The sequence below is a fragment of the Sabethes cyaneus genome, chromosome 2, assembly GCF_943734655.1.
Source record: "Sabethes cyaneus chromosome 2, idSabCyanKW18_F2, whole genome shotgun sequence".
In the NCBI taxonomy this organism is placed as follows: Eukaryota; Metazoa; Arthropoda; class Insecta; order Diptera; family Culicidae; genus Sabethes; species Sabethes cyaneus.
In genome coordinates, this window is record NC_071354.1 from 156,818,532 (window position 1) to 156,835,042 (window position 16,511).

The 16,511-nt window shown below is 41.2% G+C and overlaps 2 protein-coding genes across 2 annotated transcripts; one reads left to right on the top strand and one right to left on the bottom strand.

Moving 5' to 3' along the window:
* Positions 1-3,927: 3,927 nt before the first annotated feature.
* Positions 3,928-5,606, bottom strand: LOC128737790 (small integral membrane protein 12-A). The gene is made up of 2 exons (XM_053832496.1): positions 5,413-5,606; positions 3,928-4,149 (listed from the first exon to the last, which is right to left on the bottom strand). Exons 1-2 carry the CDS (start codon positions 5,540-5,542, stop codon positions 4,016-4,018), a joined length of 264 nt encoding a protein of 87 aa, XP_053688471.1. The 5' UTR covers positions 5,543-5,606; the 3' UTR covers positions 3,928-4,015.
* A 1,999-nt stretch (positions 5,607-7,605) lies between these two features.
* Positions 7,606-11,928, top strand: LOC128733937 (transcription initiation factor TFIID subunit 2). The gene is made up of 7 exons (XM_053827817.1): positions 7,606-7,736; positions 7,800-8,751; positions 8,833-9,701; positions 9,762-10,385; positions 10,451-10,843; positions 10,903-11,572; positions 11,630-11,928. The coding sequence occupies exons 1-7, from the start codon at positions 7,693-7,695 to the stop codon at positions 11,867-11,869; spliced, it is 3,792 nt and encodes a 1,263-aa protein (XP_053683792.1). The 5' UTR covers positions 7,606-7,692; the 3' UTR covers positions 11,870-11,928.
* The last annotated feature ends 4,583 nt before the right edge of the window (positions 11,929-16,511 follow it).

Sequence of the window (16,511 nt, forward strand, 5' to 3'; positions counted from 1 at the left end):
TATAATCATTCGATTTCTATACATACAATATGCAGCATATCCAGCTTTTTACGAGCCATAATGGCGGATATTAGGCACAAGGGGGCACAATCTTTTGACATTCATTGCAGAAGCGTCGAGTTCGCCCTGACGGAGTTACCATGGAAACATCCATGATTGTTTGTTGTTCGAGTGTAAAAATGTAAACAAGCCATTTTTTTATTAGAGATGTTTTAAACCGAGGTTCACTTGCCTCTGGAGGGTGGGCAAATTATTATGCAGAAAACCATTTGTTTAAGCAATACCGTGGACCCCCGTTCGTTTGACCGTTTTTAATCTGAACACTTTTTAATTTGAACCCCGTTGGTTTGCACGACGTGCAAACTAAAAATGGTTCAAATGTCATTCTCAATATGACATCATTTGCTAATGTGGACAATGCACATAAACACGATTTGTTTGTACTGATCTAGCGTGTTTAATCTGTTTCACATTGCGTTTTCCCCTAGGTTTTCCCGCGTTTTTCCAACGGTTATGGTAGAAATCCGACCGGAAAATGAAATATTCGCTGTTTGCAACTGCCAACTGAATCAAACCACCAAAACAATAACAAAGAGCAGGGCAGCCAGTTCACACAAACTTCAGCATATTTAGGGTTACTAGTTGTTCAAATTAAAAAGTAACCCCGTTAGTTTGCATGAGGAATCGTTCAAACGAACGGGGGTCCACTGTATATTTAATGCTTATGTTATTGAATTTTCTTTCGAATTATTGTACCTAGCAGCAATTTTACGAGTTCTACGCAAATTCGTTTTTTAATAATAATTATCCTGTACTTACTAAACCTACATTGAAAATATGCTTGTCAAGCAAGGAGGGGTGCAGTGGGGAGGCAACATCAGGCAATAACGAAAAACTAATGCTTCAAATTGCTAAATTGCAAACATGTGTGGTAAACGCAGAAAATAACCACGCTAATAATTTTCGCGTGGGACTCTAAATTGGTGAAAACTTCGTAATAATTAACTAATTTATTTGTGCACCCGAGATTTCCACTCCTAGCATCGCGGTTGCGGCCTCGCTGACGGCCGAGCGTATCATACTCCATCCGTTTCACAGAAGATGGGACAGCTTCATCCAGTACGCGCGCGTAGTTTTCGGCAACTGGTGTGTTGTTTAGCTCCGAACGTTTAACCGAGGAGGGCGGCTTTGTCGCGAGGTCCGCGAGGAACCGTCGATAGTTTTAGGCGCACGTGTACTGCTACTAGGTAATGGTCCGAGCACGTTGGTGATGTTCGAGAAAAACCGGCCCTCGATGAGAATATGGTCGATTTGATTCGAAGTTCGTTGGTCAGGTAGTTTTGTGGATATCTTTGTGAGAAAATAAAGTGCTTCTGATCACCAAGTCTCGGGAAGCTGCAAAGTTGATGCATCGCTGACCGTTGTCGTTCGTGTCGCGATCACCGGTCTACACATCCCCGATGACGATCTTGATGTCCTGTCGTGAGTAGCTGTCGTACGTTGCCTCCAGCTGCGCATAGAACACTTCCTTCTCGTCGTCGGGGCTACCTTCTTGTGGACAATATACGTTTATGGTGTAGTTGAAGGAACGGCCTTTTATCTTCAACACGCATATCGTCTTGTTGATCGCTTTCCAGTCCATTACGTCATCCTGCATTTTGCCCAATACTACAAAGCCCGTTCTCAGCTCGTTGGTCAATTCACCGCTCTGGAAAAGTTTGGCTTTGCCGCCACGGATCCTCTACACCTTCTCGCCTTTGTAACAGATCTACTGCAGTACCACGATGCCAAACTTACGGGGTACTAACTGATCGAGCAGCACCCTGTTGCCACCAACGAAATTTAGCGATTTGCAGTTCCAGGTACAGTGGACCCCCGTTCGTTTGAACGATTTCTCATGCAAACTAACGGGGTTAGTTTTTAATTTGAACAACTGGTAACCCTAAATATGCTGGAACTTGTGTGAACTGGCTACCCTGCTCTTTGTTATTGTTTTGGTGGTTTGATTCAGTTTGCAGTTGCAAGCAGCGAATATTTCATTCTGCGATCGGATTTCTACCACAATCGTTGGGAAAACGCAATGTGAAACCGATTAAACACGTTAGATCAGTACAAACTAATTGTTTTTATGTGTATTGTCTGCATAAGCAAATGATGTCATATTGAGAATGACATTTGAACCATTTTTAATTTGCACGTCGTGCAAACCAACGGGGTTCAAATTAAAAAGTGTTCAGATTAAAAACGGTCAAACGAACGGGGGTCCACGGTACCAAGTCTCCATTGCATGTCCTTATTTCGTCGCCTTGGTCCATGCCGAATGTTCCGAGTAACGGAGAGTTACATAGTTGAGAATTTTCAAAGATTATGAGATACAAAACGATGTCGGTTATATTGTTATTCAAAGGCGCTTTCATCAAAAATATACTTGTGCTACAGTTTTAGCTTGGTGTATTGTTATTCTGCATTGAATTTTTTTAAATGTAAGCCGATATATGTCGGAGTGGGGGGGGGGGGGGTCAAGGCCTCCAGCCCCCCCCCCCCCCCCTGGCTACGTGGCTGCTTATGATGAAGGAATTTTACCAATTCAATCCCATTTTATCAATGCACATCTTTTCACTACACTTCCAATGAAACGGCTAACATGCGTATCCATACAGAATCGTATTAGTTAGTATTAACCGAACACTACGGTTGTAGCACACATTTTCAACACAGACGTCAAATTCGTCTAGGTTTAATCGCCTCACCGTAAAGAATTTGCGATCTGTTAGGACAAAGAATTCGCCGCTCAGTTAGCTTCGAGGTACGATGCTGGTCAGCAAGCCACTCGTCGTATGTTCAAATCTCGTCTAGGCGGAGCTGCTAAATAGAGTCAGTAGGATTTTTGCACTAGCCCCGTTACTGTCGTGTACTTAATAACCGGCCGCGAAGTCTGTCGATAAAGAAGGGTCAAGTCTTTGAAAGACGTTTAAGCCCACAGCTTTGCTTTTTGAGACAAAGAACTTTTGTAATTTTTCTGACACACTTCTCTAGCACAGACATCAAATTGGACTAACATTAATCGCGTTCGTAAGAAACTTGTCGGCACGAGGGGGTTTTGTCACTCTTTCTGGCGTAGGTACACACCTAAAAAAAGCAACGAATTCGGCAACATTTTACCGAAATAACAGCCGACCGTTCGGCAATTTTTTTCATGTTACCAAACGTTACTAAAGATCCGTAGACGTCGATATGCCGACATTTTTACCGAACGCTTGGCTGTTGAAATTTCGGCGAACTTTTACCGTGTGTACTTCCCAAGCAAGGACATCAAAATGGTCTAGGTTTAATCGCGATGTCAAGAAATCTTGTCGAGACGAGGGAACTTTCTCACTTGTTTTGGTTTACTTCCCGAGCACAGATATCAAATTGGTATAGGTTTAGATCGTCGTAAAAAAAACTCCAATCTGTTGGGACGGGGAGATTTTGTGGCTTTTTTCTTAAATCGTGTTAAAACTATGATGGCTTTTCCAACTAATCACGAAGAGTATTTCCAGTTTTATTATTTTCAATTTTTCAACAGTACGTTCTTTAAAATCAATAGGTTTTATTATTGGATGCGTAGAAGACTTTCCGTTCGATTGGCTAAAAACACTTAAAACTCAAAACTTTCATAACTTATTGCTGACTGCAAAAAAAAATTTACATTCAAAACTGCGCTTGTGAAAGTGCTTTTCAGGTTGAATCGTGTCAATGTCTTTGGCGGATTTATTGCTTGAAATATAACGAAAAAGTGTGCCGAAGATACCGAAGCACAAAGTAGCACAAGTCTTTAGATCTTCAGATCAATGTCCCAGCTTCTATTTAACTCCATGCACCGTGTTCTATTACTGTGATACTACATATATGAAATTATAAATGAAGTGGATATTTGCAATACTGGCTATGTATTACATTTTATTTTATAAAATTAAAACCTTATCTTTCAAGCAAATATACAAACAGAAAATTGTTAAATGAGCAAGTTTTACAGCTATTTTTTCTCTAAAGATGGAGATAGGTTTCGCCCTAAAACATTTTCTCTATAGACCAGCTTCTCCACATTTGCGGCATTCTTCAGGTTCTGATCATCCGTAATTCGTTCCGCACGTTTTTCCTCGATTGATGCTGAAAAAGAAACGTAAATATTCGATGAAAACGGATGTGTTACTACGTGAGAAATAATTAGTGAAATTTTGCAGTAATGAAAGTAATGTAATAAGTAGGGGTACATCCCAGTGTAGTGGTTGGCATTGACGCCTCTAAGGATATGGATTTGAATCCCAACCCCGCAGAAATCACAAATGACCTGTTAAAGTGACTGTAATCAAAACAAAAAATATGTAATGATTAGTGCTGGTCATGACGATCACAGCAGTTTCTCAATTGATCTATAAGAAATAAGAAATGAAACTGTCGCCTCTATTCTATATACCGATCGGAGCCGGATTCGATCAGAAATTGCGCTGCGATCGGGATACAACGTATGCTATGACACACGTCGATCGGGACGGGTCCGATCGGAATGCAGAATCGAGGCGTGTGTTTATCATAAACTTGCTATCGTCTAAAAATCGATTGAATTCTTTGTAAAACAACGAGCTCTGGCCAACAACAGTCGTTTTTTTTTTATTCAAAAGATGTGTTGTGCAAAATAAGCTACAAGCTACAGTCAACTGTCGTGAATTACACACTAAGCCCATAACCCATTTTAAGAGACCTTCATTGGTTTGGTTGACCTATCAAAGGTAAAAGTTGACAGAGAGTTACAAAACACCCACAGAAAAATCTGGGATAGGATATTTATATTTGTGGATAGAAATACGTAAGTGTATAGTGGTGTATATTCGATTATCTGAACTTGAAAAATTTGAAGTAAAGTGGTCAAGACGTGAAATTGTGTGGTGCATTCAAACTGTATCGATATGATGATTCTAAGCACCCAGCCAATGTTTGCAAGCGGTGCTACTGGTACGGGTACTGTAAAGTTGCCCTGGCGCTATCGAAACACCAGCACTCAGTCCAGATTTGAACCGCGATAAACATTTTTTTTCGGATCATTTAACAATTAAAATGAAAAATTATCCGATTTCTAATAACACTGAATTGAACAGAACCCTACAGAGTCCTTCACTAAAAAATGGTTAACAATTCACGCAAGAAAACTTAAGAAATTGAAATAGGTTTTAATCCAAACAGATTGAAACAGGTCAAAAATTTTTTGACTGACTTAAGGCGTTATTCAGAGCATAAGTGAAGTTTATTTAACAGTCTCTATCGTTGGAAATTATGGTTTAGGAATAGGCTTTTACATTGTGAAGATAGCATCCTTGAAGGACAATGAATAGTCCTGAAACCCAAGTGCTGCTTCCTTTAGAAACTAATACTCACCACTATAAGGCGTGTATTTATCAGAAAGTATACTCTCGATGTTATAGCCGATAACACCAATTATTCCAGCAATCGGTAACGTGATATATACCGCATTTGAACGTATAAAATGTAATATTATTGGCCACATCCTGTAGTAGATAGAAACAAATATCGGAACCCGCACGAACTTGCTACTAGCATTTGCTTTGCTTACCAAAAATAAAACCGGCCGTGTGACGTAACGATGACTTTTGCTTTGTTTTTCTTTTCTAAACGTCTGATGGCGTTTTAAGACGCAATAGGTTATTAAGCTGGAATCACACGGACCGTCAGCAAACATCATCGGCAACGTATCGTTTCGTAACAGACCGTCAGTGATGGTCGCATCTTGACTTGAGATTATCTTATCATTCGCCTCGATTCTACATTCCGATCGGGCCTGTTCCGATCACAAACGTCCCGATCGACGTGTGTTATAGCATACGTTGTATTCCGATTGAAGCTCAATTTCTGAACGGATCGATCAGGCTCCGAGCGGTATGTACACTCAAAATATTCTGCACATAACTATAATAGTAAATTTCCATATGAAATCCCATATGATTATCATGAGCCGCATATAAACACAATCCTCCCAGAAATACACATAAAAATCATGCGCGTATGAATAGTATGTGCAATTACATACATAAAAATTATCCAGCTTTTTACGTGCCATAATGGCGGACGTGTTCGTAATATTTAAGGCATTTTTCATTGTTCGATGTTGTACTCGCTGCTCTTGTTAATGGATTCCCTTGGAAATAAATACCAAAAAGAAAAATCAGAGGGGTTGTGTACAAGACACGACCGCATATATAGGTGACGCAGGACTACGTAAGTCTCTTTGTAGTGATAGTAGCATGTATTCATGCTTGTAATCATTCGATTCTTCATGTATACATGCTATATGCAACATATATACATGCTACATGCGTTGTATGTAACATTTATCAAAGTAGAAACATTGCATACGTTCAATTCTCAAAAGATTGTGCATTTGAAAACAATTTAACAAAATCAAGAACACAAACTATTGCTTTCCTGCTACCTTACTGAAATTAAAGATTGTTTTTATTACACATGGTTCCCCACGTTGAAGGGATTTTACCAATTCAATCCTATTTTATCAACAGCACATCTTTTCAATACACTTCTAATGAAACGGTAAGCATGCGTATTCACGGGAAACTAGCAGTCATTGACTTTTCGTCGCAAAGCCCAATTTCGGAAGCAGTTTTTCGGCCCAAAAGCGGGATTGTGTTTATAAAAATGTATATACTGCATTCTTCTTGCCAATCTGAACACAGCGAATATATTTTCATAAACCGAATTTTTGTTTCAAACAAAAAAACTTCTTTTGAAATTGGCAGAATCGATGATGACTAATTTCACCTTCATACAGAGTCGTATTATAACTGAACACTACAGCTGTAGCGCATTTTTCCAACACAGATATCAAATTCGCCGAGGTTTAATCGTCTCGCAGTAAAGAATTTGCGATCTGTTGGGACAAAACTTGTGACATTTTTTCTGACACACTTCCCTAACACAGACATCAAATTGGACTAGGTTTAATCGCGTTCGTAAGAAATCTGTTGGCACAAGGGGGCTTGTCACTCTTTCTGGCATACTTCCCAAGCAAGGACATCAAAATGGTCTAGGTTTAACCGCGGTGTTAAGAAATCTTGTTGAAATGAGGAAACTTGGTCACTTGTTTTGGCTTACTTCCCAAGCACAGATATCAAATTGGTATAGGCTTAGATCATTGTAAAGAATCTTCCAACCAATCACGAAGCAAGAATTCTGGTAAAACATAGGTTCATTATTTTCAATTTTTCAATAGTTCAACAACAAGAATCCATACTTTTCTTCATTTGGGTCAGTTCTTAGAAGATTTTCCGATCGATTGGTGTAAGAATATTGAAAATCGATAGGAAAACCGCTGAGCTATTAGCGCTCAAAACCTTTCATTTTTCGTGACGCTCGCATTTTTCGATTTTTTGGAAAGACACCCTATCTCAAAACTTGCCGTAAGACGTAGTCCTACGTCAAAAATGTACATTGGGGTTACACGTAAAAAAAACCAGAAATCTGGCTGCTCTGGTTTGCGACGTTGACCGGTTGGCGTCTGATGAAGCAAATGAATGAAGCAAGAGTTGAAGAATTTAATAAACAAAACTTGTAGAATGAGTTTTTAGGATTTGTAAGATGATTTACCTGTGAAATGTGTGTTGAAAACCTTAAAACTATTTGAAAATGCGACGCGAAAAGACAGCGGATAACGTGAGACCGTTTAAATTATAAGTATCCTGTGATTTCTACGCTAAAATCTACGTACTAATTATGTGTCTTTCCTTCTGCACAGCTCATCAAATTTTAAGCTTGACCGGTATCAGCTTCGAGCGCAAAAGTATAATCGGATTTGTAGAGCTAACTATTGTTCCTGTGAAAGAAGTGTTAAAAATAATTCGTCTTAATTGCCGCCAATGTAGAATATATCGCGTTATTTTAAACGATAGCTATGAAGCGACTTTCCATTACTTCGACCCTTTCCTGGATATTTGTCAAGGTGAAACCAAAACAAAATCTTTGGACATATTTTCGAAATGCCACTTGGAAGCCGCAAAGAAGACAGACCCGGACAACAACGCCGGTGAGCTGGTGATTGTAATTCCTGACCAAGCGACACATCTGATTGGGGAAGGCAGAGGACTTCGAGTTGGTATTGAGTTTTCTCTAGAAGATCCTTCCGGTGGCGTTCATTTTGTGATCCCAGAGGGAGAAGGCACACTAGAAGAACGAGCAGCTCACATGTTTACCTACGGTCACGAAAACTCGTCTAGGCTTTGGTTTCCTTGTGTCGATAGTTACGCCGAACCATGTACTTGGAAATTAGAATTCACGGTAGACAAAAACATGACGGCCGTATCCTGTGGGGAGCTGGTGGAAGTCGTAATGACACCCGATCTGAGAAGAAAAACCTATCACTACACGGTATCGGTTCCGGTGTCGGCGCCGAATATAGCACTGGCAGTGGGACCATTTGAGATCTATGTGGATCCGCACATGCATGAAGTGACACATTTTTGTCTGCCACAACTGATGCCGCTTCTTAAAAACACCGTGCGGTACATGCACGAAGCGTTCGAGTTCTACGAAGAAGCACTGACTCAACGGTATCCGTTCAGTTGTTACAAGCAAGTGTTCGTGGATGAAATAGATAACGATGGTAATGCGTATGCTACGATGACCATTCTATCGACCCATCTGTTACACTCAATCGCTGTAATCGATCAGACTTTCATTTCTCGAAAGGTGAGTGACTTATGAATTATTAAGAAAATATAGATATGATTTAAATACCTATGCAAATATTTCATTTTTCTCAAATTTCAGGTAATGTCCAAAGCAATTGCGGAACAGTTTTTCGGTTGTTTCATCACAATGCAGAATTGGTCTGATGCTTGGCTTGCAAGAGGCATCGCCGAATATATGTGCGGTTTGTACTCTAAAAAGTGCTTTGGAAACAATGCTTATCGAAGCTGGATTCGCGATGAATTGGCAGAGGTTGTGAAGTATGAAGAAAAATTCGGTGGCATTATATTGGACTGTAGTCAAGCACCAGCTCCGCCGGCAGTTTCCAGTATCAATCAGTCTCCGGCTGCTCCGGCGAAAGCTTACAACGATAATCCGTTTTATTTTCCAATCAAAAATTTACACACTATTTCACCGAAGTATGTCGAAATAATGAGAAAAAAAGCCCACTTGGTGATCAGAATGTTAGAGCATAGGATCGGCCAGGAATTATTACTGCAGGTATTCAACAAACAGCTGGCTCTGGCTTCGAATGCTGCGTCGACAAAGATCAGTAGCGGTCTTTGGCACCACCTGCATATTTCGACTAATATTTTTACTAAAGCCATTTTTACTGTGACCGGAAAAGATATGGCTGTATTCATCGATCAGTGGGTTAGAACTGGTGGTCATGCTAAATTTACCATGACATCGGTGTTCAATAGAAAGCGTAACACAATTGAACTTGAGATAAGACAGGATGCTGTTAATCAGAAAGGCGTGCGAAAGTACGTCGGCCCATTACTAATTCAGCTGCAGGAATTGGACGGAACATTTAAGCATACGCTGCAAATTGAGAACATTGTTGTCAAAGCGGATATCACATGTCATTCGAAAAGCAGAAGAAACAAGAAGAAAAAAATTCCACTTTGCACTGGAGAAGAAGTCGATATGGACCTCTCGCCTATGGAGTAGGTATTCTTTTCGTACAATTCAAGTAATTTCACTCAAGCAACTTAAACTTATTTCAGTGAGTCTCCTGTATTGTGGATAAGACTGGATCCAGAGATGACCCTACTCCGTTCGGTGCACATAGAGCAACCGGACTTTCAATGGCAGTTTCAGTTGCGACACGAACGCGATGTTACTGCTCAACTAGAGGCAATTGATGCGCTGGAAAAATATGCGTCGCCTGCCACACGGCTAGCTCTTACTGACACTATCGAAAACGAACAGGTATTTTACGAGGTGCGCTGTAAAGCTGCTCTTTGCTTGACTAAGGTGGCGAATGCTATGGTGACTTCCTGGCAAGGTCCACCGGCTATGCTGACCATATTTAAGAAGTTTTTCGGTTCGTTCAGTGCGCCTCATATCATACGACAAAACAATTTCACGAACTTCCAGCACTATTTCCTCCAGAAGACAATACCGGTAGCGATGGCCGGCTTACGGACGGCCCATGGTATTGTTCCACCGGAGGTTATTCGGTTTCTGTTGGACCTGTTCAAGTATAATGATAACACGAAAAATCATTATTCTGATAATTATTATCGGGCTGCCCTAGTGGAAGCATTAGGCAATTCTATTACACCAGTAATATCGGTGGTTCACCAGGGTATGGCACTGACCTCGGAAAATCTTTCGGCGGATGCCAAGTAAGCTGGATAAATTAGATAAACTTAGACTACTTGTCTTTGACTACCCAAACGTTCTCTTCCAGATTAGTCTTGGAGGAAGTGACCCGGATATTAAATTTGGAGAAACATCTACCATCGTATAAGTACACCGTTTCGATTGCCTGCTTGAAAGTCATTCGGAAACTGCAAAAGTGCGGGCACTTGCCGACTAATCCGAAAATCTATCGCAGTTATGCAGCCTACGGCCAGTACATTGATGTGCGAGTAGCCGCCATGGAATGCCTGGTCGATTTTGTGAAAATAGACGGAAGATGGGAGGATTTGGAACACTTAATTGACCTTCTAGAGACAGATCCGGATCCGATGGCCAGGCACAAACTAGGTCGACTGATGATTGAAAATTTGCCTTTCGACAAAAGCAATAGGCATCGATTGGATCGAGAGGAATTGGCACTTCGAATCTGGAACAATATGAAGTGAGTTAAAGATATTTTGACTCCTGTATTGAAGTCACCTAACCGTGTATTTTTTTCAGCGGTCTTCTTTCACACGACACGCGTCTTCGCTGTGACATGGTTGATTTGTACTACACCCTGTATAACGTGCGTGTTCCGAACTGTTTGCCGAATCCTGAGCTTGCTTCTATTTTGAAGCCACAAAAGTTGGCATCTTCGTTTGCTGCTGTAGCCGATCGCGATCGTGACCGCGAATCGGAGTACGTTCCACCACCAGATGTAGAATTGGGAACGTCATTATCCCTGAAGCGTGCACGCTCCCCCAGTCCGTTAGACATCAAGCCACTCGATCTGGTGGACATTGGTCCGACAGAATTGATTATACCGAAGAGTCGTGAAGGATCGCCAATAGCAGCAGAAATTCGCGACGATATCATTCTAGAGACCGTGGAAACAAGCATCAAAACGGAAATTGTGGAAACGGAAAAGCCAGAGTTTAAGGAAGAAGTTATTGATCTAGATGACAACAATTCTGTGCCACATACTACCAGTACTGAACAGCCGGCTTTGAAAAAATCTAAAACGGAGTTTTACTCGGATAACTCGATTTCTTTGCCTGGCATCCCCTCCAGCAATGCTACGGTATCCGGACCGACAGGCTTTGAACCTGGCATGTTCGGTAAAACCTCGGATACAATGCCTGTGGCTCCATCAGAACCAAGCATTAGCAGCAAGTCCGACGGCAGTAAGGTAAGATGTTTAAAAATTCTGATCTCTTTATCGAAAATATATATATACTTTTTATAGAAAAAGAAAAAGAAGGAAAAGAAGAAACATAAGCACAAACACAAGCATAAGCACAACAAAGATAAGGATAAGGAGCGAGATCGCGATAAGGATCGCGACAGGGAACGAGAAAAGAGTAAGGAAAAAGGAAAGGATCCCAACGTAGTGCGGGCCGTCAAAGAGGACACCCAGGAAGCATTGAGCTCCGCAGATAGTTCGAGTGGAGATAGTAATCCAACCACCCTGGATTTAACGTTGTAAGATTTGTCGGATGAAATTAACCATAAAGAGCGATCAGATGAAAAATATATTGCACTCATACTGAGTAACTATTTTACTGCATGATATTTTTTTGATATATTTAATTGTAGCTGTGAGATCTGCTTACTGGAGTGGAATCACCCGACATAGGGAAAGAATGGATATCCCGAGATATCAGCAGCCGCAGATAGCACGACTTACCTTTACATCACTTTGCAATACAATGACGGGCGATGGTGACAGCTGCTTCGGTCGTTTGGCGCCAACGAGGGATAACCCTGCGATACGTCAATAAGCCTTTCCAGCACTGCTGTCAAATGCGAGGGGTATAACCCCTAGCATAAAATGCCAATGTGATATATATATTGGTGGACACCTCACATCCCCCTCCTTCTCTAATAAAACAGCAACTCCCCTTCACGCGTAATACGTGTTACTATCCTAATCTTCATTACTGTAACTAGCAAGAAAAAAAAAAAATCCGCCCAGGAGTATACATGAATACTATACGCGTATTCCGTGCGCACACATAACGGACGTGTGCTTGGCATACAATCATCATTTATTGGGCATATCTTGCAAAAAATCTTTGTGTGATGCAATGCATAGGACACATAGAAACAATATAAAAATTTTCCTCAGTGTATAGTTACATCATTAAAACTTTTTATAGTAATCACTGATTACAACGCCTCGCCGGAAGGAAGAACCCCTTGTAACAATGCGATCGTACTTGGTACTAGCAGCATGGATTTCAGATGTGCGGATTTGTTCGAGATTCGCCTATACTGCCCATGGATGCATATATGCTTAGATGCATTCGACGCATCTGCTGCAGAATGAGGAAAGTAAACAAACATAACAACACGAACATAGACCGCAAATTGCAAACCATGACAGCGACTGGATGAAGCTTAAGGTTACAGGCATTACAGGACGGTAATTAGATTTCATATAAAGTATGCTTTCCAAAATATTAAAATGGTGTTATTTTTACAGTTACTTTAGTTTATAAAATCGCGTTTTGCGAAGCATGCTGCAACAATCAGCACTGCGACGCCGTTTGTCCAAATCTAACAAGAGATGTGTGCCGCGTCCCAGGAGGTCAGCTTGTTGACCTGTACGTAAAGAAACAACATGAAAAAAACAGTCAATCTTCAAATCCCTTGAAGTGTCGCCCGTTTAAAATCGTTACCACTAGCTTTTGTGGAGTTTGTTGCCATCGCTGTCCGCGCGAAAAAGAGGCATCCGTGCATTCCTAATTGACGAACAAGTTTCGGCAAGTTTATGAAACACAGCAACCCAACAAAATTATTAATCAGGCTTCTGCTACCAAAAGCAAGTAAACTGTTGGATCGAAAAGCTTGTACAAAATTGAAGTGTCACCGTGTAAATATTAATTTATAGGAATTTTCAAACAGCTAAGAGCTGTTGCTGGAAAGCTCATTTGAATGGCTGCCAAAGCAATAAATGAAACATCAGTTGAAACTGAGCTTCCTAAATAAATATAGCGAGTTTATCAGTTACTTTAAATTTTTGCTTGTTTCCCACGCTATTTTCTTAAAAAGTAAAGCTCTGATCCTACATCTCTTAACAGAGTTTATAATATTTTGTAACTGCAGGCCGACAGGAAATGCTGGGCATGGAAAGGTTTTTTCCTTAGGTTGACGGACATCAATTAAATTTCGAAAAGCTTCGGTTTTTGAACAAGAAATCCGTTTTAATCTAATTCATTTCCTAAGAATGCAATTTTTTTCAAAAAAGATACATATCCTACAGTACTGTGAGTAAGCAATATATTTTCCTCTAATTCGTCCACCTGTTTTGTTTCGTCTATATTAGGTAATTTATTTATTGCTAATGACTGTCCTGACAGGTTGGATGCATGATACCATTAGGTTGCTCGATTGCATCTAGGACGACGATACGAGCCTGACTGCTTCGTTCACCGATAGTAAACTCGTTTCGGTTGCCACATTTTACAAACTATGGCGAACTACTCACTTTAATAGATCAAGAGATCGATTGATGAAATCAGCGACTAAGGTCGCTCTTATCTTAGATGCTCTATGAATGCTCTCCTGCCCTTTGGAAGAACCTGACTTTGCCCAAGCAGCTGTATTATAATTAAGCACCTGTGATAGCCACCCATATAACCGCATAACCACACTTGCCTTCAGCCGAATATGGCAGCTCGACTGATACGTTCGCCGCCTGTATCCCATTCGGAAAATCGTTCAAGCTCCGCCGCACCAGCGTGCCTGCCTGCAAAAGCGAAATGATGCTTGATGGCGGCCCAGGTGATCTTGCAATGACAACCCAAACTTGTCACAACTTGGTAGTGATCATATAAACGATCCAGTTTTCTATTTCAGTAAACTCCGGTACTCAAAGACACCTCTCAACATTCTTCACGCCCTTTACCGCCCTCACAATCCTCAGATACGCCACCATTGTCGCGAAACAGTGTGCAAAATATCCTCGATCGCTATCCTAGTCTTTACCTAACCGGTCTCTTTAAATTAGGTGGCTGCCTGGACCTGAGCCTTTTTCAACCTCTAGGTGGCTATCGCGTATCGCCGCTCACGATACTAGGCTAGGCGGATGTCCCGTCTCGCCTTTTTCATAATTCAAACCGGACGGCCCGTCTCGCCTCCTTCACATTTCCAGGCAGATGTTCCGTCTCGCCTCTGTCATATTTCTAGACGGATGTCCCGTCTCGCCTTTTTCATAATTTTAGGCGGATGTTCCGTCTCGCCATTTTTTATTCTAGGCGGATGTCCCGTCTCGCCTCTTTCATAATTCTAGGCGGATGTCCCGTCTCGCCATTTTTCATTCTAGGCGGATATCCCGTCTCGCCTCTTTCATAATTCTAGGCGGATGTCCCGTCTCGCCATTTTTTATTCTAGGCGGATGTCCCGTCTCGCCTCTTTCATAATTCTAGGCGGATGTCCCGTCTCGCCTGTAATTCTAAGCCGGTTGTCCCAACACGCTTGTTTCCTGTACAGGAACAGTCTTACTAAATATATCGTTCTATATACCTACCACATTGTATTCAACACTTTTCCTCCCCCTATATCGAGTGATTCCACATATTCTATAAGTTATTTGATTATGCGAGCAGGTGGGTCCTGTCACGGTCGCCAAATGTGAGATCTGCTTACTGGAGTGGAATCACCCGACATAGGGAAAAAATGGATATCCCGAGATATCAGCAGCCGCAGATAGCACGACTTACCTTTACATCACTTTGCAATACAATGACGGGCGATGGTGACAGCTGCTTCGGTCGTTTGGCGCCAACGAGGGATAACCCTGCGATACGTCAATAAGCCTTTCCAGCACTGCTGTCAAATGCGAGGGGTATAACCCCTAGCATAAAATGCCAATGTGATATATATATTGGTGGACACCTCACAGTAGCATTAAGCTTGATGAGCCCAAAGCTATTTCTTTTTGATTTTCTGATTTCACAAGATATCTTAAGAAAGCAAAGCAAGTCTTGGTGCTGCATTTCAATTTCAGCAGACTTCGCTACCAGCGTACCTTTATTAACACTTGTAACCTCCCCCAGTCGAAATTTAAACTATTTCTCGAAAACGATCCATCACATTTTTCAACCCACTATCTACATCCAGCATACGTTGCCACACGAAGCTAACGATGGTCAAAATGCTAATCAGACCTAAAGACTTGAGAGTGTAACCTGAATACCTACGGATTTGAGACTGTAACCAGACCTATGGAAGTAAAAATGAAAAGCGGAGTGAGGCTGGCGCGTGAACAATAAGTTGTATGCAAGCTATACGGCTTAAAACTACGATTTAAAATGAATTCAAAGTAGGCTGATAGTATAAGTCGTATGTTCTCCGTGTGCAAGCTAAATAATCTGAAACTCGAAAGGTTTTTAGAGTTTTGTCAACTCGAAACGCAATTCCTGCCAACGTTTATCTCCTCGGTATTTCCAAATGAGTTCGCCTCCAACGCAGAAGCTGAACAACTATGGCACTTTCGAAATTACTCCAGTGATGATTGTTGAAGCAGCTTGTGAATCGAAGCGATCGTTTTCCCCTGGACCTGATGGCAGGCTTGGCATACACTTTTACCTTTGATTTTACTCTTTTGATTACTGCACCTCAGCCAAGCAGAATTTGAAAAAGTGTGTATGGGGCATTTGTAGAGCTAGTAATTACCTATAATGTTGCTGAAGAAAGTAAAGTTTCATGTTTAGTATTTACAGCGCTGTAAGGCTGCAATGCGCTCTTTTTGCTACCAAGAGGGTAGCAGTCTTACAACGCCATAAATACAAAAGGAATAGTAATGCTTACTTCAGCAATATTGTAGATAATACTAATTCTATACGAACGCCCCATACATCACTTCTTCAACTTTTGCTTGGCTGAGATGTAGTAATAAAAAGAGCAAAATCGAGTCGAAAAGTGTATGCTAAGCCTGCCTGATGGAATTCCGGCCGCAGGTTTTGCCGCTGCGCATAGTTATCTGTGCCAGTTTGTTGTATTTTCAAGGCACAAGACAAATTTCCTAGTATCTGGAAACGACCCTTTATGTTTCCCGTTCATAGGAGTGACGATCGGCGGAATGTTGGGAACTACAGACAAATTATTAGCTTGTCTGCAGTTTC